Below are 24639 nucleotides of genomic sequence, written 5' to 3' on the forward strand. Positions count from 1 at the left end.
CTATAACACACAAACACACACACACACACATAGAAGTACATAAGGAAACCATCCGATTAATAAATAAATATACATACTTACATGCATACATACATACATACATACATACATACATACATACATGCATGCATGCATACACACACACACACACACATACATACATACATACATACATGCATGCATACACACACACACACATACATACATACATACATACATACATACATACATACATACATCCATACATACATACATACCTAAACACCCACCCAACACACTCCAAATTGACTGACAAAAAACTCAGGCTAGCATTAAATATCATTTTATTGCCAATATGATAGTAATAGTACACGTAAATCATTTTCTAAAAATACACTATAATAATCTTTATTTTATTTATATATCTATATTAAAATGTATCATATATCGGTGTGTACATTTATACAGTTAGACATTTGGCAAACTTGTGTAAATCCAAGGATTGCCTCAAAGTCCAAAAAAGGGTGATTTTAAGGAATGGTTTTGAATGACATAATACACATCATACACAGACAGGTTTTGAATCAAAATATCAAATATTAAATTATTTAGAGCTATCAACAGCTTAGAGATAAAACTGAAAATCGTATATAACATACTACACTAACGATATATTTATTCACTGAATTTTAAAAACTTTAAGTTTCAAATACTTTCACATTTGCATAGTACTTTGTAATTGACTCGACCAGACTTTGTACTAGACTGCAAGATATACGTCGTGTTGTTCTGCCCTCACCGGCCTCCTCTCCATGAGAGGGGTTGACCGATGTGTGAGGGCGCCCTCTCATGGCATACCTTACAGACTTACTTTGTATCTACAATAAATTCAAAGCAGCAATTGAACTAGAAAAATCTGTCTTGTATTTCGGTTCATGACGCATTTTGGTTCCAGTTTTTTTGCTCTAGCCACAAACATGCAGTTGAAACAGGAAGACATGAAGAAAATGTATTTCTAGATGATCGAATTGGTCCTTTTTGTGCAATCCATATTTCTGTTTATAGAAGATGATTACCATGCGATCTGTTGTCACGTTCATCACACGCTGTTGACCGAGTACAAGATATATTCTGGAACAATTTCATAATTTCCCCAACCAAAGAAAAGTTATTTCCCTTCTCTGTACTACAAACCCCTTATCATATACTTCAACTAACACTTTTCATACACAAGTCTTTTAAAACACGACAAAATTTCGTTCATGTATAAATGAACTAGACTATTATGATCGTACTTATTTCTTATAATTATGATATTTATCTATTCATACAAACAAGCTAACTGACCAGTCTTGTCATGTAAAATATTCACTTTGTTTGTACGACGGACTGTGACCCTGTAACGAAATAATAGCAAATACTAACAGACCTGTTTACAGTTTACAGGGGATCAGTGGTAAGCAAGCTTGATTTTATCCTGGTTGCATTTCTTTATGCTTAGCAAACCAAGAAAAGTCATTTTCAGTAATTCCACATCAAGTGACCTCACTATCATTATAAAACTCAACAAAAATCAAGCTTACAGGAGGCCTTCTGTACACTGGGGTGAGGCACTCTGGGAAACAAACAAACAAACAAACAAACACTTTTAGGAGCTTCACACACTTTGAAAAAAAATGGCAACACAATATACAGCTGTGTAGACAAACAATAGTTCGAATTTCCGAACACTGTTTATAGCCAACAAAACCAAGCACAATGCCATCCACCCTCACTTTACAGCGTTTAGTATTTGTGTATATATACACACACACACACAATGTATACTTTTACTGAATGACTTTGACCATTAGGGTTTGAATATGTTTACATGAATATATATATATAGAAGTATTATGATATTAACTACGAAAAAAAGCTTCAAAGTAAATTTAAGCGTTACAAACAAATTCTTTTACTATCTTCGATTACTTTTCCCCATTTATATAATACCCGGTATCACCTGTAGTGAAGACATGATGGTCAAACAGTTACAGTGGCTGGCTTTGAACCCTGATTAGATGCTTGAGTCAACCCAGCTGTATAGCAGTGGCTGGCTTTGAATCTGCAGGTTGCCAATTTTAGTAAGTCTCACCACTGTCATGTGTTACCCAATGGTTAAAATCCTTGAGTAAGATTAGAACCCCCGATTGTGCTCCGGTCAACCCAGCTGTATAATTTGGTACTTCGTAGGATAGAGGTTGTAGTGTAAATGCTTTAATCCTATGGCTCAAATGGACTGTATACTTCACAATGAAGAAAGTTATATAGGGGATATTGTGCCGATATAGGTCTGTGCTTGGGATAATAATTCTCAGTACCTACAATAGCATTTTATCTAATGTTTAAAATGTCAAAATAGAGCAAGAATGTCGACTTATGCTCGCGTGTGCCTATACTAATGCATGTGAAGTGCATGGAGTTGTGGTGTCAACCAAGAAATTGAACGTTCCTTATTTTTATGATGTGCCTAGGTAGTACCATTCTATTTCAGGTACCGAGAATTGCACAGTGCTATGATCACAACCATCCATTTATTGGGCATGTCTATAGGTGAAGAGAGTTTGATGTAAACGTCATTTCATGACGTTAATAATGACAGTATAATTACAAAGATAATTCAATTACAATGTAACGCAATCCTGTACATTAGTTAATAGCAGTAATCTAGTATTCTGATTTTTCAAAACAGAAATGTTATGGTCAAATAAATTTATATTAAACAAGCTTTCTTGTTTCTCTTTTGTCATGGTTGTTTGCAGGCAGGTTATTACTACTCAGACCCCCTACAAGCTAATAACAGTAAAACACTAGGAAGTACTCTGAAATCATATTTGTATACAATACTCCGATGTCTATTGATAGATATGAAATAAGTGATAACACCACCATCTATTGATAGATATGAAATAAGTGATAAAACCACCATCTATTGATAGCTATGAAATAAGTGATACAATCACCATCTGTTTATAAGTACATTCCATTGGCTTTATCATCTCTATTCTCTTCGTTTGACTTTCAGTTTGACACCAGCTGGAGGTGTCGTAAATCCAGCTTTACCAAGCTTGGGTGGTATCTGGAATTAAAAAACAAAACATTTACAAAGTTTCAGAAACTCAAACTAACAAACTAACAAATAATAAACAAATAATAAACAAACAAACAAATAAATAAATAAATAAATAAATGGATTTTGGGAGTACATGATATACTGTTTGTGATGATCATAAGCCTTTCACTACATAGATATTAGGAAAATACAAGTGACTTAAGTGGCCTTGTCACTATGAGTCTAAAGAGTGGACATGACAAAACCTTTACCTTACGAGTATTTGCTGGCTGAATGCAGGAAAATACTTGTGCAACCATAATTTTTGAAAAGTCGGGAAAATAGTCATTTTGAATGTTTTAATAGATATTTCGGGCACTACTGACCAAATGACATAGATGCGCACTGTCATGCCATTGGTTGACTGACCAGGGTGTTAATTCCATATTCTTTGTTTGAATGTGTTCCACTTGGCTTGCATGAGGTATAATGAAACATACTTGTAACATATCGAGCAGCTGTCTGGGGATAATCAAACAGTCGAGAGAATAATTTAAAGGGTTGAAAGTTCTTAAAAATCAAAGACATACCTCTGTCTCAGCACAGGGTTCAAAGGTGAAGTTCCTGAATGCTTGGACCAATCCAATCTTGGCTTCTAGTAAGGCAAATCTCATTCCAATACAGTTACGAGGTCCTGCTCCAAAGGGTAACCATGCGTACGGATGCCGTTTCTCTTTCTCTTCCTTCGTGAATCTGTGGCATTAATATATGTATGAACATTCTTTCAAGCTTGATAATACAAGAAAGTGTTTGCCCCACCCTCCCCACTTTCAACTCACCATGTTTAATCTCAACCATATGAACACCACACCACACTTACCCTCTAATTTATTGTAATAAGTATTTCAAATTACAAAGTTCTGATAAACCACTCAGTGTCCTTCTTATACTTTGTACTTCAATATCCTTCATTATCTTGCAAAAGATGGCATTTATGCTACTCTCTGTGTAATTAACTTATTCGCTGAATGTGGTAATTTTGCAACAGACATCATTACTGCACTGTAATTCAGAATCAATGATAAAACATGCATCCACAATGAACCTCTTACAACTCTGAATGTGGTAATCTTACAACAAAAACCATAATTGCATTCAGAGTCAATGATAAAACATTTTTGATAGCATCCAGTGAACCTCTTAAAACTCTGAATGTGGTAATTTACAACAAAAACCATAATTGCATTCAGAGTCAATGATAAAACATGCTTGATAGCATCCACAATGAACCAATAAACATCAATAGAAATGTGGATAAGTAACACACATGCATTCTGTTCAATTTGTGTAAGTAATAAAACCACAGATGGTAGGTGAGTGCAACTAGATCTACACTATAAACTTCAACTGAGTTGTTTGAAGTTTACACTCACTGTTTTAGTACAGATCTGGTTGTTCCAACAATCAGTTTCTTATGTAGACAAACTGGACAGAAAATACTCATCTAACTTTCTGTCGGTGTTTCTTAGTTGAATGTGACTCTTATCAAACATGTTTGATTATAATTGAAACTGAACACAATTATGATTTCTGCTGTAGAATGACAACAACTTGACATTTGTGTCACAGCCAAATAAGGTAACATTTTCATATCACAGACCAAGCACAACAAAATTAACATGTCATACATTGTACAGTATCATCAGTATGAAACACAAACAAATCATGTCCTTCCTCAAATCAGGGTATAATAAACCTGATAATTCAAGGCTTTGATCACCATGGTTTCATAGCTTGAGTGGTCGAATCATCTATCAAATTTCTCAAAAGATTTACTGCACGTTACCTTTCCGGTATGAACTTATCAGGTTCTGGGTAGATGTCTGGGTTATGGTGGACAGCATACACTGCAGCTGAGACAAACATTCCCTTCTTGACAGGGTAACCGCCGAGAGTAACATCCGCAGTGCACTCACGGTCAAATCTATTTATAAAAAAGTTAATAGGGACAATTTCATATACTGAAATAACATATTTATTAGATATTAAAAAATGCCTTTATTTTCTGGAGTGGTGTTCCTCTTTAACCCCTTCAATACTGAAAAAATTTCCCGCCAAAATTGTTTGGACAAAATTCTTGTTTTCTGTAAGTTTTTGGCATATATCAACTTCATTTTAGACTGGAATTAAAGAAACGTTACTTCCTAATAAAGTAATATTATTGTAATTATGAAAATATTTGTATAAATTGGGTCCCCATATTATTTAAAACTCGTCTCTAGTCATGAAAGGGTTAACACAAATTAACGACTACTTGAATTTATGCAAGAAATCTTCAAACATTCAATAGTTGCAATTAAGATATTGTTTCGGTGTCGCCGTCTTAAATGTATGACTATTTTGTGAACAATACATGACATCTACTCCATCCTTGCACTAAACCATTGGTTTCAATAAGTTTACCCCACTTGTACTCATAACCAAGCCATACCTGATGTAATGTACAAATTATAAAACAAGCACTATTAAGATATTGCCCAATTTACCCAAACTTATTATTTATGCAAATACCTCATTCATATTCATGGTTGTTTACAAAACTTAATTAGTACTAGTCATTACCCTATATAAGGTGTGTACCAAATGTCATTTGAATTGAGCAAGCAAGGGTTTTTTAAGAAAGCAATGACACATGCAGACAGACAGACAGACAGACAGAAACAGACAAACAGACAGACATCACCATAGTATAACGTTCCTTATGGAAGGTAAAAATGGGTGCCTGTCAGGACATGGTGGTAATGTACCACTAAAGAATTTAGTCATATCTTTGTGGTAATGCTATTTAGCTTATATTGTAAGTACTTTGGGGGAAAGATTTACTCCTCACCTGATTGCAGGAGGATACATTCTGAGGGTTTCAGAGATCACCATGTCTAGATAGTGCATCTTAGAAACAGCCTCATAATTGGGTGTATCATAGTTTGCCATGACCTCATCTATTTCTTCCTGAACTTTGACCTGAATCTCAGGATTGGTAGCTAAACTATATCCCACAAACGTCATAAGTGTGCTGGTAGTCTCATAGCCAGCCAAGAAGAATATGAAAGACTGTAAAATAAAGAAAAAAATTAATTGTGAAAATGTAATTGCAGTTTAATCTTTTTGACAACACTATAGTCCTGTAGGCACACATAATACAAACATTCTTTGCTTTTGTATGGTAAATAAGTAAATAACAAGCACACAATATCCTTCATCATTTTACATTAAGACATTTGAGACCAGATCATCATGGTGTATGTGTAATAAATTTGTTTCATTTGAGATAATCATGACACAAACACACACACACACACACACACACACACACACACACACACACACACACACACACACGTACACACACACACACTCAGACAGACAGACAGACAGACAGACAGACAGACACACTTAACAAAAACATTAACATCCCTGCTAGAGCTGAAAAAAATTATAATAATACCAACACGTATATTTCCCTTTACAGGACAGTTATTTTTGTAGTGGTGGGGAAAGAACTGAAATATTTAGTACCTGACCAAGGATTTCCTGGTTGGTAAAACCCTTGTGGAAATCATGTGGGTCTGATTTGTCATCTTTGACAAGTTTGACACCATTTTCATCTTCTTCTTGTTCATTGTTTTTAATGAACTCTTCATACACATCATGGGCATTCATCATTAGTTGAAGAAAATCAGTTCTCTGTTAACAAAAAGATCACAAAGATAATGGTGTTATACAGTTACCGTATAATGTAAAATTAGGCAATGATTTTACATTTCATGACTTTACATCACCTTCAGTATTAAAGTATAATTTCAGAGAAATGTCAAGTACAACTTGTGCATCCTTTTTGGGAATATCTAATCTTTGGATCAAATTGCCTCATGGGAGTCAGCAGAAATGTTTATGCAATGGGTTGAACAATGAATATTCATGATTCATACATTGCTGTAATACGTGTAGTCAAATATTATGAATATTCACTGTTCACCTTATTTCATATACATTTCTGCTGACGCGGATAAGGCAATGGGGCTCACAGCAAAAATTCACAAATGTGGCACATGTTCAAACTTGATCTTTCTATGACAATGGCGCATAATATAGGTGACGTAAAAATCTCAAAACGACTTTCCAGAACACATACTTTATGAAAAAGATGTTATTTCTGGGAGTGATGTTCCCCTTTCAGGCAAAGATCAGGGTATTCGTGATGTCATCACCAGAGATTGTCCCATAAACCCTTGCAGGAAGCACCTACAGTGACTGAACACGTCCCCTCATATCAATGTGCTATATGTTATCACCCTAAATCCTATGTAAGGTGATAGCAGTAATCAGCATATATAAGTGTACTAAAGGCAGAAATATGTCTGACTGAATTTTTCCTTCAATTCAAGAGAGAGAAAAAGATACAAATTACATGTATGTCATTGATAGATTAATGAATGATAGTGTATTCACCTTTGTGCCTTCACTATTTTTCCTCACACTGATAGTTTCCTCTGTTAGATCAAGAAAATAATTGGTGATTCTCTTTGAGAAGAACCCAACGTTGAAATAGTTGAGGAGTGGTATCACAAATGGAAAAAAGACTGCAACAGGACAGAAAATAAAACCATAATGTAAAACAGTGGAATGCCACTCCAGGAAAGAAAAGTATTTACATTTAACCTTTGGGTTTTGGATATTGAGTTATTTCATAATTTCATGCTTATTCCTTTGTGTATCAATCCCTTATATTTGCAATATGCATGATTATTTTGCTCTTGCTATGGGCGTGGTCATGGTTGCTAGGGCCAGTTGTGTCAAAATATTTTGAGGAAAATCTGCAGAATAACACTCACTAAGTTTCAGTCTCACTGACCAAGTACTTTTTGAGACAAATTTTTGACGTAAATTCACATTTTTACACCTAATTTGCATATCACTCATGAGATCACTGCTATGTGCTTAATATTTCTTCATCTATACACCATAGGATGCATCTCTGTTAAATTTAAGCCCAATATGCTCAGTAGTTTTTGAATTAAAGATTTTTTTTACCAAAAAAGACACATTTTTAGCACTAATTTGCATATCAAGGATGGAATCATCATGTCATGAACATTCTTAATCTAAACACCCCTAAGAATGTTCCTTTCAAATTTCAGACTAATCTGTGCAGTAGTTTTTTGAGTTTATGTTTTTTGACCAAAAATCATGTTTCGACCCAAATCACACACAGTGGTTACTGTAAATAAAGATCATTTTGATTTGAATAATATCGCAACTAGACACCCAAGGTAATACACTCACCAAAGTATTATGCAGGAAATTTAACCTGCCAAACACAGTATGATCATAGAGGTCTTGATATGACTTGATATTTTTCTTTCCCAATGGCCATAAGATGTGTGACTGCTTATTCTTTGTACATTCATATTCTTTGTACAAGCAGTTTTTGAGTTTTTGAATGCCTAAGGACTGTGCATTTAAATGAAACTGTTTTAATCATAGTGTCTAAGATTTAATTAATTCAGCTGTGCTAAAAACAGGTTTCCAAGCAACATCAAACAGATGTTACAGTAATCTTTATGCCATAAAAGATTTAATGATTTCATTACAGCCATAATACAAGAAACTGTTATTTCCAGGCTCACAGAAAGTAGCTTGGAGTACATCAAATTACATATTTCGCACATCTTTGATGCGATCATTTTCATTTGAACAATTTTCCATCTGCACACCCTAAGTAATGTCCCCACCAAATACCAAGCCAATCAGTCTGGTGGTTTATGACTTTAAGTCACACACACACACACACACACACACACACACACACACACACACACACACACACACACACACACACACACACACACACACACACACACACACACACACACACATGCACGCACACATGCACGCACGCACGCATGCACACACACATGCACGCATGCACACACACTACTCAACGCCTACAGCACTACTGAACCTAGTTCAGTTGTGCTAAAAAGGTGTGTATTTCCGATAACATGGCCTCAGGAAAATAGGGTAGTGAGGTCAAGATTTCATTTTATTTCATTTTCTCATCTCATTATTTTCATTTTTGAAACAATATTGCTTCAACTCAAAAATCAAATGAAATGCCTGTCCGAATACCCCGTCTGTGATACTTTGAGGAAATATGTACAGACATCACTGGGGAAATAAAACAGACATATATGAAGGTCAAGAAGACCTTATCTTTTTAAAAAATCTTTAGGTTCAACGGCTTAAACTAGGGTTGGTCAGGTTATTTGAAACACAATTTTTTTATTTGGCCTCTATACAAAATTATGTCATAACAATTCTTGTAAGAAATGGTATGAAGCAAAGGATTGATATTCTAAACAGTAAAGAATCTGACAACATGTGGGTACCTAGTACTTGCAAATAATAGGCAAAGTAGGGATTCTGCTAGATTCAAATACTCAGCAAGATAAGGGGTCTAGTGTACCAACAACAAATAATCAGCAACTTAGTTCTCGACTTAGTGTACTTTTCAAATAAACAGCAACTTAAGGGATCTAGTATATATATTTTTAAATAATCAGCAAGTTAGGGGGTCAGAACTGTCCAAAATAATTAACAAGTTAGGGGTTCTAGTATGTCTTCAAAACAGTTGTGGAGGGTCTATGGCAAGCGAGGAAATTCAAGTAAAACTTACAAATAACCAGTAGGATAGGGTTGAAGAATCCACCGGCAAATGCTTCCTTAGCATTTGCTACAAAGGGATGATTTGGAGTTTCTTGAGAATTGATATTAACACCAAAACCAGCACTTGCCACACTGTCAATCACATAGGTGCCAAACACACTGAAAACAAGATCAAGAGAGGTACATCAACAAGTGACGTTTTGGCTTTTTGGTGTAGATTTATCAGGATGAACTTACCTAGTGGATTCAAAAGAAATGCTATTGTTCTCATATACATGCCCAAGTTAACAAAGGGGGCAGTGCATGAGCATGTGAATTCATCTGATTTAATTTTCTCAATGAATATGGTGGAATTTTTCCCTGTTTGCATTTAATGGTTCATGGTTGTAGGTGCAGATGCTACATCATGTACTGTATTGTGCATGTGTTCACTATGTTCCTCAATTTGCAGGTTACTTGTTAACTTACTTGTTAAAATAGTAAGTAAATAACCTCACTGTGAAAAGATGCGAAGTATGTTACAGTAACCTATTATGCCCTTAGAAGTATGTATAACATATGAATACTTTATATGAATATTTACATGCTTTAGCTATCAAAATGTTGACTCGGTGTTTGACATGTACAGGATTAGCAGTCCTCTGCTGGAGCTAATATTAAAGTTTGTGTAGCGGGTGATAACCAACTCCTTGTTGCTGCTGAAGTCATATCAGTAATGGATAGAGTAAGACATTGGATTTAGAAGGTGTGAATTAAGTAAAACCAGTCCAGCAAGCAAAGTCAGGAACTATAGTATAATCTCCCTCTTATACCTCCATGGTCTGTATATTCATGAGTACAAAAATGCTATACACTTCAGTGTGAAAGTACAGCTCTCATGAATATTCAGTGTGCAACCATTGAATACATTATGTCTCCTGCCTCCCATGATGCAATAGCCCATAGCAAAGATACCCTACAAATGCACAAGATCATCTTCAAGATGTTTCTCTGAAATCGCAAGTAATTGTAGGTGATGTAAAATCATGAAATGACTCTCCATAACCCATATTTCATGAAAATGTTACTATTTCACTGAATGGTGATCCCCTTTAAACTTACTTTTTGCATTGCAATACAGAGCCTTCTTCTGCATGTTGTGACAAATTTTTTTCCATTGCATCAGCACAGTGACTGATGAGAGGTGACATCTGTAAAAATCAAAGATTAAATATTTTCAGGACATTTCCTTATCACTTACAGACATTATTTGATTTTTGCTTTAAAACTGGTCAAATAATGAACTTTTCAATTTTGATACCTGATGCGAAACTTGTGAAATTAAAGTTTTGAATATTCTACAGAACATGTGTTACACAGTTAGCTGTGATAAGCGTAAGAAGTTTGGCCGGTATTATACAGATACAGAGAAACGGTTTATCTTTCCTGCCAACTACAGAATGTATATTTTCAATTTTTATAATAAGACCAACCCTATATGTATAAATGCACATTGTCTTTGTACAATGAGACATGGCCCTTTGCTGAGAATAAAAAATTATCACTATCATTTATTGTGTGGATAATCAAGAAAAAGTCTTGCCGAGAGACTCATTGTTGTCTTTTAACTCAAGCGTTCATATCAAACGCCTAGAATAGTCCCAACAGTTTTGTATTCAAACCTAAACTTAGATTCTAATTTCAAATAGAAATGACTTGACCCCAACTAAGTTACTTCTGGAAGTATGTTATGACATCTATTCCTTTGTGATTGACTGATCCTTTGATCATTAACTATATGATATTTAAGCCACACAGCTCCACCCTCCTTGTTGATGTCATCTGACACAGTGAGTAGAATTAAAACTCGATATGAATTTCGGGTCAATGCTTCATTTAAAGTAAAACACTGATGGCACTTTTATTCATTCGGTATGATCATTATGTATGTATGTATGTGTGTGTGTGTGTGTGTGTGTGTGTGTATGTGTATGTGTGTGTATGTGTGTGTGTATGTGTGTGTATGTGTGTTTGTGTGTGTATGTGTGTGTATGTGTGTGTATGAATGTGTATGAGTGTGTGTGTATGTGTGTGTATGTATGAATGTGTATGAGTGTGTGTGTGTGTGCGTGTGTGTGTGTGTATGTATGTATGAATGTGTATGAGTGTGTGCGTGTGTGTGTTGTATGTATGTATGTGTATGAGTGTGTGTGTGTGCGCGTGTGTGTGTGTGCGTGTGTGTGTGTGTATGTGTATGTGTGTATGTGTGTGTATATATATATGTATGTATGTATGTGTATGAGTGTGTGTGTATGTGTGAGTGTGTGTGTGTATGTGTATGTGTGTATATATATATATGTATGTATGTGTGTGAGTGTGTGTGTGTGTGTGTGTGTGTGTGTGTGTGTGTGTGTGTGTGTGTGTGTGTGTGTGTGTGTGTGTGTGTGTGTGTGTGTAAGCTGTGTGTACTTTTGATTCACTTTTCTTCTGCGTCCCATTATCGATTTGAAATGTAGAAAAATGTATGGGCCATGGACAAGACTAGTTCTGCTGAACTATTTCCATTGTCCACATCAGATAACAATGGTCTATTTCTTTTGTATTCATTTTGTACATTTGTATCATATGTTTCTTTGAAAGTGTAGCTTATTGTTGTTATCTGGTGAAATAAATTTCATTCATTCATTCATTCATTCATTCATTCATTCATTCATTCATTCATTCATTCATTCATTCATTATGACTGACAGCCAATGAGGAGCCTCTTGACTAGACTAGGAAACGTTATATTACCATCTTCATTTTGGAGGCACTAAATGCTGGAGTCAGGGTGTTTCTCTTATTCTTCCAGTTTTCATCAGTAAGATTGGTCAGTGCAGAATCAAATGGTTTACTCTCCAGAGGTAGACGCTGTCAGGCAAAAATAATAAATACATTGAATTAAAATTTTCAATAAGTCATTTCAATACTTTGTCAAGAATACTGTACTAGCATACTAGTATATAGTCCTAGGTGAATACAGTTCGGATACTATAAAAATGTGCAATATGTATTTATTATCATCTTGAATGTTTTGACCATTTTCTATATTATTGGTCCACATTTGCAAACGTTTGACGTACTCATGGTTGATTTATAATTATTTACACATGAATAGCCTTCAAGTCCTGACAGACCCAAACCTTTAGCAATGGTATAATTTGATATTTTGTCCATTGACTCATTTTCTGTATTATAAATGAACTTATATAACTAAAATGATGTTGGTTTGGTGTTTCATTTATGGGACACTATGTTTTTTTGACACAAAGATAGACATATTTCAACTCTAGACTAACAATAACAGAGACATAACAAACACAGCAGGATCCTTTGCCCAATCACATTGAACAGTGATAAGCAATGCTTATTCTTTAACAGTGCAGTACAAACAGACTTCTAATGAAAACATTACACATGGACTGAATGATTTCAATGGCTTCAACTGTTTGTTTTCTAACTGGATAATCAGCATTTGAACTTGAGTACTTCTACATGCCCATCGTGTGCAGCATCTATTTAATTATTTCTTTTGCAATAGAAGTTATCTCAGTGTGTAAAAAAATGTCATGTTTATTAACGAGTGAAACACCAGACCAACATCATTTTAGCTGTACATTGTATATTAATTTACTTTTCCAAGTGATTCACATTATTATCTATATCTACTGCTATAACAGAACCCTATGATGCACGAGCGCAAGTGTGCCGTTGGTATTTGCACGAGTGCTTCTATGTGCAGCAGAAAACACTACAAGTAAGAGTGCAAATACCCCCTGAGTACTCACACTGAAACTCATGCACAATGGGGTTATTGCACAGTTATTATTACATATCTTTATCCAAAACACCAAATTTCCATTAAAATGATACTGTGAGATCATGTGCTAGTTTCTGTGTACAAGGAACGATTGCAACCTCATTTACATATCATTTGCATGTGGGAATGCAATCATGTTTTCAGTATTGTACTCCACTGCAATGCAAATACCACTAATATATGCACACAACGGTGCAGGTAATATATGGTACATATGCAATACATAGAGTTTCATGATAACTTATGTTATACGTATATTATACATTATGTTATTAAAAGAAGTTCAAATGTTCTGTATACCCTTTGTATACTTACCCTTCTGTTGTAAAATGCTGTAAACTCTTTCACACACATCTGTTTGATCACCTCCGGGTCGGAAACAATAAGCATGGGAGAACGTCCTTCAAAAGTCCTGTAAAAGTCCAACACAAAAATTAACTGAGGGGAAGAAAGGTGACACTGATGTTATCTTTTATAGCTGCATTTTTTATCCTTTGTAAGTAAAATCAGGGTGTCACGCTGACAGTGACAGTGCTTTTAGCATACTCTAGTGCTTAAATCCCAACAGAGGCAATCCTAGGTACAATGGAAACTGCTGTGTTGCACATCTGTTTTCTATAGTGGTCTGTGATTGCTGTGCATAATCCACTTCTCAAAAGATGTTCATTGGGGTATACCCATTGTTATTTATAATAAAAACTTTTTCTTGAATTCTTCAGTGTGTCTATAAGAATATGAATGGCCATTTTATTTTTCAGCAAATGGAGGAATAGATTTAGAAATAACGAGCTCGAAATCCTTACCCAAATACTTTTCCATACTTTTTAGTCCATTCTACGTCAACATATTGCATACCCTGTTTTAACAAAGAAACAACATTAAATATTTTTACATCTATACACATCTATACATTTGGGAGAAGATCATAGACAACAGTCTTTACTTAGTCTATCTGCTAGACCCCCTTGGGCTATTCTGTTTACTGTAAAGGCAACTGAAGGTCGATCGCGACTGAGCCCAGTGAGGGTGCTAGGCTATGCCCAGACTGAGGTACTCAAGACCTGTGAGCTTTATTCACCAATTCACCTCCAAAGCACAGATCTGAGGTCTTTACTACAAGATTATAAGCCTGTACTCAGCTGAAGTCTGGATTTCAAACTTTAACCATGAGGTAAATCTTCATAGATACAATGTGGTAGAGGTAGTCAAATATGTACAATGCACAATGTGGCAGAGGCAGTCAAATATGCACAATGCACAATATGGTAGAGGTAGGCAAATATGTACAATGCACAATGTGGTAGAGGTAGTCAAATATGTACAATGTGGTAGCGGTAGTCAAATATGTACAATGCACAATATGGTAGAGGTAGTCAAATATGTACAATGCACAGTATGGTAGTGGTAGTCAAATATGTACAATGCACAATATGGTAGAGGTAGTCAAATATGTACAATGCACAATATGGTAGAGGTAGTCAAATATGTACAATGCACAATATGGTAGAGGTAGTCAAATATGTACAATGCACAATATGGTAGAGGTAGTCAAATATGTACAATGCACAATATGGTAGAGGTAGTCAAATATGTACAATGCACAATATGGTAGAGGTAGTCAAATATGTACAATGCACAATATGGTAGAGGTAGTCAAATATGTACAATGCAGTGAATATGGTAGAGGTAGTCAAATATGTACAATGCACAATATGGTAGAGGTAGTTAAATATGTACAATGCACAATGTGGTAGAGGTAGTTAAATATGTACAAAGAGGTTTTGAATCTGAAAGCCTATATTAGTCTTTTTTACAAATTAAATTATATTTTTTTGTCAAGTGACATAATGCTATTTTTATATCATATGAATTTTTTCTGACAGCTCTATCAGTTGCTGGACGTGACTCATACAATTACAAGTATTTATAGTTTGAGCAATGGAAACAATAGGGAGAAAATTGATTTTAAAAAAAGTTGTAGACTCACAGAGCTGAACATCATAGTCAACATATTTCCAAGCAGTGGAATTGGTGTTGGTCCTGGTATACCCAACCTCGTGAAGGTAGAGTATGACCATGTTGCGTACCTGTTGAGTGCCAAAAATAAAAGACAAACACATTCAGATTGATAAAACTCAACACTGTAGTAGACTGGTCTTCAATTGTTTTAAACAGACAGTAAATCACTCCAATTCATATCATAGCTATTTTGTATTATAAAAAGAATTATGTATCAGCCAATTTCAATGAACGTCAATGTTCTTAAAATCTCTCTGACATTTGCAATATAGCAGTGTGTTCCTGTTCCTATTTAAATAATAAAAGAAACTTGGGGTTACCTTTTAGTTTTCAATGAAGTTGTCAATGTGATGGCCATGTTGAATTCTACGGCCATATTGGATTCTATGGCCATATTGGATTCTAAAATGGCTTAGTTTTGATATCATTAAATCCATAAATATATACATACAACCCCATATAAGGGATTTTACATCTGGTTGCAGATATCAAGAGATATGCAAATATGCCTAGCAACAACGGTTGTCAAACAAGTGATTGTGGTCAAGCTTTTGCAGTGGCCATGTGCAATGACATTGAGAACAATAGTGTTGCCGCTTAAGTGATTGAGACTTTCAGCTTGACCACCCTCACCTGGTTGCTAAGGATGAAATGGCTCACATGGGAACTCGTGAGATCTGCCGCAACTTGACAAAAATGACTTATTGTTTATCTTGGTTTCAACTGAGAATGCCTATGGAATTAGTTTTATTTAACAAAGAAACACATTTGTCATTAGAGGTTGAGTTTACATGCAAAACGTTTTCTCCCCCCCCCCCCTTAAAAATTCAAATCTGAGGTGGGTTTTTTTCAGTGTCCAGGGTGTTCTCTTTCTATCTTGTTAATCTTTTCATCGAAATGAACACATCACACTTTACACTAATAACATTAGTTTTTGTATGGTGACTCCTTAATAGTAATACTTTTTTTTTTCACTTTAACTGGAAATAGGTCGGAGTTAAATTTTCTTCAAAAAAACTTAATTTTATAACAGCAAAGTTTTAAGACAAGTTCAAGATATATCTGTATAAATTAATTAATTCAAATGACTTGTTCTAAGTATACAGACTATGGATATGGGCATTCTTCTACCAATCACAACATTCCATGATTAAAGTCTGGATGCCAACATGGTCTTTAACTACACCATTGTGAGTGGAGGTGAAATTGTAATGATACTAATATAAGAACTAGACTAGATGACAGATGACCTGTATTCTATTTTTCAATAGAGGCATAGGTACACTGTTGTACAGTATACTATGGTAACAATTAATGACCAAATGGGTGTCTTAACCCCTTCAATACTGAAAACATTCCGCCAAAATTGTGTGGACAAAATTCTTGTTTTATGTAAGTTTTTGGCATATATCAACTTCATTTTAGACTGGAATTAAAGAAATGTTACTTCCTAATAAAGTGATATTATTGTAATTATGAAAATATTCATATAAATTGGGTCCCCATATTATTCAAAACTTGTCTCTAGTCATGAAAGGGTTAATACACATGTCCATACTAACAATATATATACAGTGTCTCATACAGTGATAATTAATACACTGTCAGTCATCATGGATTTAAAACGGCACTAACTGTATTGTCTGGGGTATTTTAATCACTGACACAACCAACAAAATATTCACTGACAGTTGTTACGTAAAATACCAATAGTTATGACAATGTACATGTTATGTTAATTAGACTTAGAGGTTGGCTATAAATGATCTTTATCCATAAGTATTACACAGTAACAGGTTCAAATTGAGGTTGCATTGGGACTGCTGGTTTTAGGGTGCAGACTCAAAATTCCATTCAATTCTCGCTACCTGCAATACAATTCTAACATCACTGTGGAGTCAAATGGAACGAAGTCGTGCGACAGCGCGTTCTAATGTCGACAACTACACTTCCGGTCGGCTATGCTAATATGTTTCTTTCCCATTTTCAGTTGTAGACATCTCTTGTAATTTTGCTCTGGAAAGATACTGTACATATTTAAATTTCCCACCTCCATAATTATATGAGCTTAAAACTTGCGTTTATCTTATTTGTTACAAATTAAACTGTTTGGAAGAAACATTAACATGTATTGACATAGGCGACCAGAAGTGTAGGTGTCGACAAATGCAAGCGCGGTCGCGAGACTGCGTTCCATTTGACTCCTTAGCGATGCATAGAATTGTATTGCAGATAGCGAGAATTGGGTCTAATATTACACCATACTTAGCCTGGAATCCATGAGTATGTTTTTTTTGACCCAACAAGTAAACTAAGTAAAGTAAGTATGTCAAAATACCATCCAATTAGTTAAATAAATGGGGCAATGCTAATATTTGTCATACCTATATATATGTATGTCAGGTGGATTATTTATGCGTACACAATGGTGAAAAGGGGTCACATTTACCCAACTGAGTCACCAAAAGTTGACCAGCCAGGTTGTGCAATCATAAAGTGAATAACACAATAGCTGAGTATTTACACATACACTTAAGACTGGGCTGACGCTGGTACAAAGGTTAAGAACTGAACTCCAGAAAAAGTTGATAAGTTCTACAGTTATTGCATAATTTAATATGTTTATATGAGTCAGCAGAATAAAAGACCTAAAAGATTTTTCCTTATATGGCAATCGTTGTGAGTTATATCATTGGGTTATATCTACATCTATCTCAATTTACCTTGATAAACATACATCCATCTGTGACTACATATGTCAATACATTAATCTGTAAAGGTTTAGGAATTTGACTGTCAGCAAGTTGGTGGAAATTTTGCAGAGTTGCAGATTGTTCCTTATATGGCAATCGTTGTGAGTTATATCATTGTGATATATCTATATTTATCTCAATTTACCTTGATAAACATACACCCATCTGTGACTACATATGCATGTAAGTAATTGGCCCAAAACTGACCAAGTACGGGCAGAGTTACGAGCTCGCAAGTCTCAAGTACGAGTGACGTCACTCATACAGAATGAACGTACACGTACGCTGCATATCACACTTACACATATGTTACATGCACTCTCAGACAAATGAAACGTACCGTACTACATAGAAACCCTTTTTAATGAATTGTACTTATTTAATACTAAAACTAAATACAGAGTTGAATATAAGATTGTTGAATTGAATATGTGTAGAATAAATCAAAAAACGTATTTACAAGAAAGACGACGACGTGGTGGACAGCTGATAAGAACGTATTGTTGTCATGGTTGCATCTATAAATAGTGTTCACTGACTTGTAAATGTAATCAAATTGTATCAATGTGTATAAAACGATGTGTCCGCAATTTAGCCACTCAATGAGAAGAAAAAATAAAGTTCAGAAAAACGAAGTCAGGGGTTTCTGTTTCATTGCACGGCTGTCTGCTGCTTTTCTGGGTAAACTACGGAGCAATAACAACTGGGTAGGTTCACAATCAGGCTGCGACTCTAGCCATAACAAACACGGAGAAAGCATAGCTGCCGCTTCGCCGTGCAATGGTACTGGTTCACACGGGACATTTTTTATCTTAAGGTTCACGATCGAATGAGGATTCCTTCCTAGACATCGCAGATTTATAGGTAGGCCGAAGCTGAAAAAGTTTTACACCTTTGAAAATCTTTATTGGAAAAAGAAACGAATCTCCTTTCACTTCTGACCGACAATCATCTTTTCGGTATCGCAGTCAATCATCAATGACTGCGTTACATCTCATGCCGGCAAGTTGTTTGAAAGTCGCCACTATAGTCAGAGTGTGACATGCCGTTCTCACCATTTCACAATCATCTCAAATCTTTTATGAATCATACAAAAGACAACGGGGCGGTCAATAGGAGAACAACTTTATTGAGATGTTATTGAAGGTGTGATCGTTCCAATGCACCCGATGCAGTCGTCTTTTGCTCACGTCATTCAAGTGGTGGACAGTGATTTTATGCACACTGTAGCTCCAAGACAAACCGCGCTCATTCACATGTCGATCGTCATTCATCAAACTTCAAATTTTTACCGAAACATTACTTTGATATCAGAACAACAAATTTTTTCGTGGGACACGTAGTCAGCTCGGATGACCGATCAATTCAGATATTCGCCACGTACTCGCGGAATACGACAAGCGTGAGTCCTCTGCGTACTCATCGAAAATTAGGCCAACTGCAAGAGTATGACGTCACCCGTATATGGAAATTACGAGTTCCGACGTCACTCGTACTTGAGACTTACGAGCTCGTAACTCTGCCCGTACTTGGTCAGTTTTGGGCGAATTACATACCTCACATATGTCAATACATTAATCTGTAAAGGTTTAGGAATTTGACAGTCAGTAAGTTGGTGGAAATTTTGCAGTCACTTGAGAACTTAGCTAGTCTGGATGCCAGCATGGTTTCTAGCTAGCTAAGCCACAGGCTGGTCAAAATCCCTTAATCAGCACAAAAAGTTGTTCATCCAATTGGTGAACCCCAACTGTTATAGTGAGGTAAACAGTGTATAAGTAGCATCCTGAGCTGACAAATATACCATATTTGGACATTACATTACTGCGCAAATAAACACTAACTTTATGAGGGACTGTTATTGGTTAGAATTTTATGACTGAGTAACAAAGACATGATGTAAATGATTGTGTGGGTGGCTGTGTGTGAATTTTAAATTTCATCTCATGCATCTCAGGAGTTCTAGAGTAACAGACTTTGACTATACTGTGAGTGGAGGTGTAAATGGTAATGATACCATACATGGGAACTAGACTATCATACCAATTACACACTATAGAAAAAAGAGACAAAAAAGGGCATTCTACGCAAAAAAAGAGTAGAAATTACAAAGCCTTATAATGTACATTATGTTGTTGTATGTATCTGCAAAGTCATTAATTTGTTTTTACAATGGTTGTGCTTTACCGAACATCAAAGACAAATATGGTTACAATTATCTATAACTGAGAGAGGAGAACTCAGATTTGATCTTTATATCCATGATGAAGAAAAACTCTGTGTAAGTTTTGAAGGGACACATGCAGAGTTTATAAACTATTTGTCCTAAGTGAAAACACTTTCATAAAATTATTGACAGTTCTCCGATGACAGTCCCTGTAAAAAGTACAAATGCATCTTAATGCAACTTGCCAAGAACCATGGGTTACCACCGTTCATTTAAAAGGTCAGACGACCTTTTAAGTCACACTGACATTACCCCTATCTATTGTGATCATTCATAATACTGTGCAGATTGTATGACATGGCATATCTATTTTGTCTCATCTGAATGTGAATTTGTATCTCATTTTTCATTATATGTCGTTAGATCGACTGTGTAAAGCGTCGACAAAAAGTATTATATTAAAAAAAAAACCATATAAATCATTGAAATGAAGCAACTTTAACATTATATCTTTTACAAAAATCTTGAACTAACAGGAACTCTTGGGGATCTCCTTCTACCTAATTCTATTTCTAAAAGTATGGTCACTTTAACGTAAATTTGAAGCACACAATACTGTACCACTACCAGCTGCAGCTGCATCATAAAGCATATATAGTATTTTAATATGTCACGTGTGAGTCGAGTGCGTACTTTAAAATACGATCGTACCGTACTTAGGCATTGTTAAGATACATATGTATTATACTTTTAAAGCGTAATACTTACAGGTAAAACAATACAATCGCCGCTACCACCAGAATTGTGGTTGTTGAAAATCCAAACAGCTCCATCGTTGGTGAACGTCTCCTACTACAGTGATGTGCGAGTCTGTGTTCTTGTCCCGGGTTCTTGTAGCCGTTTGACCTACAAGCCTGGCAGCAGGGAGGTTAGGATGATTGCTACTGTCGACTGAGATCTTTCAATCAGTTTCTTATATAAACCCCACAGATTAGTATTGGCTGTGTTTCGCAAGACCTGTAACAGGTTACAAACTATAGTTGTTCCGTATAAAGGTCAAGCAAGAATGGTGCTGGTGCAACCGCGCCTGTGCATTACCTCAGCAATTTGACGTCACGAGGACACCGCAAATGATACACATTGAAAAGGACCCCCCACCAGGCTTTGAGTCTTCAGAACTCAAGCTTACAGAGCTTTGCAAGGTCAATGTGTTATAAATGTTTATGGTACTGCAGTTCGATTAACATTCAAATGTAAAATAGCCATATCACACTGTCCATAACCCGTTCAAGTTACTAGTAAAAGTTCGGAGTTAATTATCACTATTACTTAGTAATTTTATTATATACATAGACCCTCATATTCCCAGGGTGTGATGTCAAAGTATAGAAATATGATGTCCATACATTTCATATTACTATACTTTGACATCACACTATAGTAATATGGTCGGAACTACTTTGAATTATTTGTAAACATCATCAACCTGTACAGTTACGATGTTGTTGTTTGAAAATATAGTTTTCTTGCTATTCATGTATTGCCGAACATCGACCACCACCACCCCCATCATCATCATCATCATCATCATCATCATCATCATCATCATCATCATCATCATCATCATCACCACCACCATCATCATCATCATCATCATCATCATCATCATCATCATCATCATCATCATCATCATCATCATCATCATCATCATCATCATCATCATCATCATCATCATCATCATCATCAGTGTAAACAGTGAACAAATACACCTCTTTTGGACACATCTATCGCCTTCCGTCACGTACAGCCACTAACGTACGTAGACATGCTAACATCAACATCGTAAAAATTTCCAGTTGTAATAGTTGCACAACGCAGTGAAATCGTTGTCCGTTAAGCTTAAATTCAACTATTGATAGAACTTTTGAACGACTTTTGACGATGTGTTTTTGAAAATTTCACAATGTTTTCAACATTATAACTTGCCAGTGTTGATGTTTTTAGTATGACTCTGAGCCGAGTGACATGATGTATCTCCGACATTAGGGGAATCATTCGTCCTCGATGACGTAGCACTCATTTGGAATACCGGGAGATTATATATGAATATTATAATTATTTTATCATTTTTTGGGTTGTTTTCAATTGTTTGGGAGCCAAACATTCCCGTGCTTTTGAGTTTGAAAAATTAGGACGTAGCCCGCATTTGTCAAAGTCTGGAGGACTGTAACTTGTTTGTACCATCACTTACGTGTAACTGTGGTACCATCCAGTAAGATGGGTTATCAGGCAAACATAAACAATGCGGTTTGTTCTCTCCCATGTTTTTACCCCGGTGTGTAGTATACTAATCCGAAAGTACATAATGACAAACACTAGCACTAAAGTAAATAGACAAACACTAGAACTATTCTATACTTTCATATTTATAACTTAGTTATTTACTTAGATTATTATTAACTTTATTTCTTTTAAATACCAAATTAGAAATGTAAAATTTCCTAAACGGTTGAAATAAAGTTTTATCTTATCTTATCTTATCTTTAATGTGATGATAAGTAACACCTTGTGCCTGACATAACTCCGGCAAACGATAACCTAAAATTTCATCCATCGACGTAGGGTTCAGGACACGGGGAAATGTACTTTATTTCTTAAAAAACTAAATTTGCCGTGCAAAAAATGACATGGCTCCAACTAATGATAAGATCTACGTGGAGATGAAGACACATAAAAACTACCAACTTGAAGGTACAGTACAACAAGAACAACACACATCCACACACGAACATAACACATGTGTAGGTGCAGTACGTCGATCAACACTAATGCTAACACAAAGATGAGTTGAGCGACACATACTGTGCTAGAATGGGGAACTTTATTTTATAAACATATACAAAGATTCGTACCCTCGATTACTGATTTTTCATTTTTCCTTTTAAAAGCGCAAAAACGCGTGTTGGTTGTTGGTTGTACGGAATGACCCACCTGCACTGAACTTCCCAGGTCGACCAGTGTACATATGGTATGTCAAAAATTGTCAACCCACTATACAAGTGTATTCCATTACTAGTAATAGATGATGATGAAGGCTGAACCGACCACCCTTTGTTCTCAAAATTAAAGGAGAAGGGAGTAAGTGCGAGCAAGTCGACATCAGTGATGACTTGTGAGACTTTATACAGGGTCTCAGTGTAAAGTTGTAATACTATACACCATTTCAATGTTCAATAAATTTGTTTGTTCTTTTACATGTTTGCTTAGAATCTATGAAACATGTATATCATTCCCAGGGTATCTCAGCTCAGTACACAGCACAAATGCGTTGGAGACACCGTCATTACATGTACTACATACCTGTCAGATACTAGTAATATAACTCATTCTATCAAACTACTTTATACCGGTTTTTGGTATTTGGGTAGCCCTATTTTTTCCCCTGTTTCTCATTACCCGACCGACTCAAATTTTCAGCTCCAACATTAAAAAATAAAGAAAAAAATAAAAAATTCGCCCGTCCGTATTTATTTCTGCGCAACAGTGCCCTCTCTGACTAGAATACGCATGTGTGTGGACTGTCTACGTCATCTACAGTCGTGGCAGTGGCGATGACGCTTGTTCACGAACAGAGACATTTCTTTCATGACAGAAGTTATTCAAGAAGGGGGAAGGGCTTTAGAGGAGAAGCAATGCCAATATTGTGTAGATAGAGAAGCGGGGAAAGGACCCATTACCAGGAAGCCAATAAAACGAGGATAGATTGAGAGATGGAAAAGGCGATGATTTTTTTGGAAAACTTTTTTTTTTAAAAAGTCGATCAATCGACCAATAGTTGCTATGAAAACGTAATGAGATACAGAAGAAAAAGTAGGGTCACTGGAGTATGACATGTAACAAAACTGCGGAATTAAATACGTTATTCTGTACAGTGTATACATTAAGTTATAATCAATGCCTAATTAACTGTACCTCATTTTCAATGTTGGTATGGCTTCCTTTTAATACATTGAGATATAGTCAAAACCATAATGCTCCCACAATTTCATTCAGAACAAGGTTTTATTAA

General features: G+C 35.6%; 1 protein-coding gene across 1 annotated transcript; it reads right to left on the reverse strand.

Moving 5' to 3' along the window:
* Window positions 1-365: 365 nt before the first annotated feature.
* LOC144453816 (cytochrome P450 3A29-like) lies at window positions 366-21619 on the reverse strand. Its single transcript, XM_078145179.1, has 13 exons — window positions 21339-21619; window positions 15622-15721; window positions 14438-14490; window positions 13950-14046; window positions 12569-12685; window positions 10898-10986; window positions 9807-9955; window positions 7580-7710; window positions 6647-6814; window positions 5961-6181; window positions 4917-5054; window positions 3661-3823; window positions 366-3097 (listed from the first exon to the last, which is right to left on the reverse strand). The coding sequence occupies exons 1-13, from the start codon at window positions 21401-21403 to the stop codon at window positions 3020-3022; spliced, it is 1569 nt and encodes a 522-aa protein (XP_078001305.1). The 5' UTR covers window positions 21404-21619; the 3' UTR covers window positions 366-3019.
* Window positions 21620-24639: the final 3020 nt, after the last annotated feature.

Source organism: Glandiceps talaboti, chromosome 2 (genome assembly GCF_964340395.1).
Source record: "Glandiceps talaboti chromosome 2, keGlaTala1.1, whole genome shotgun sequence".
NCBI lineage: Eukaryota > Metazoa > Hemichordata > Enteropneusta > Spengelidae > Glandiceps > Glandiceps talaboti.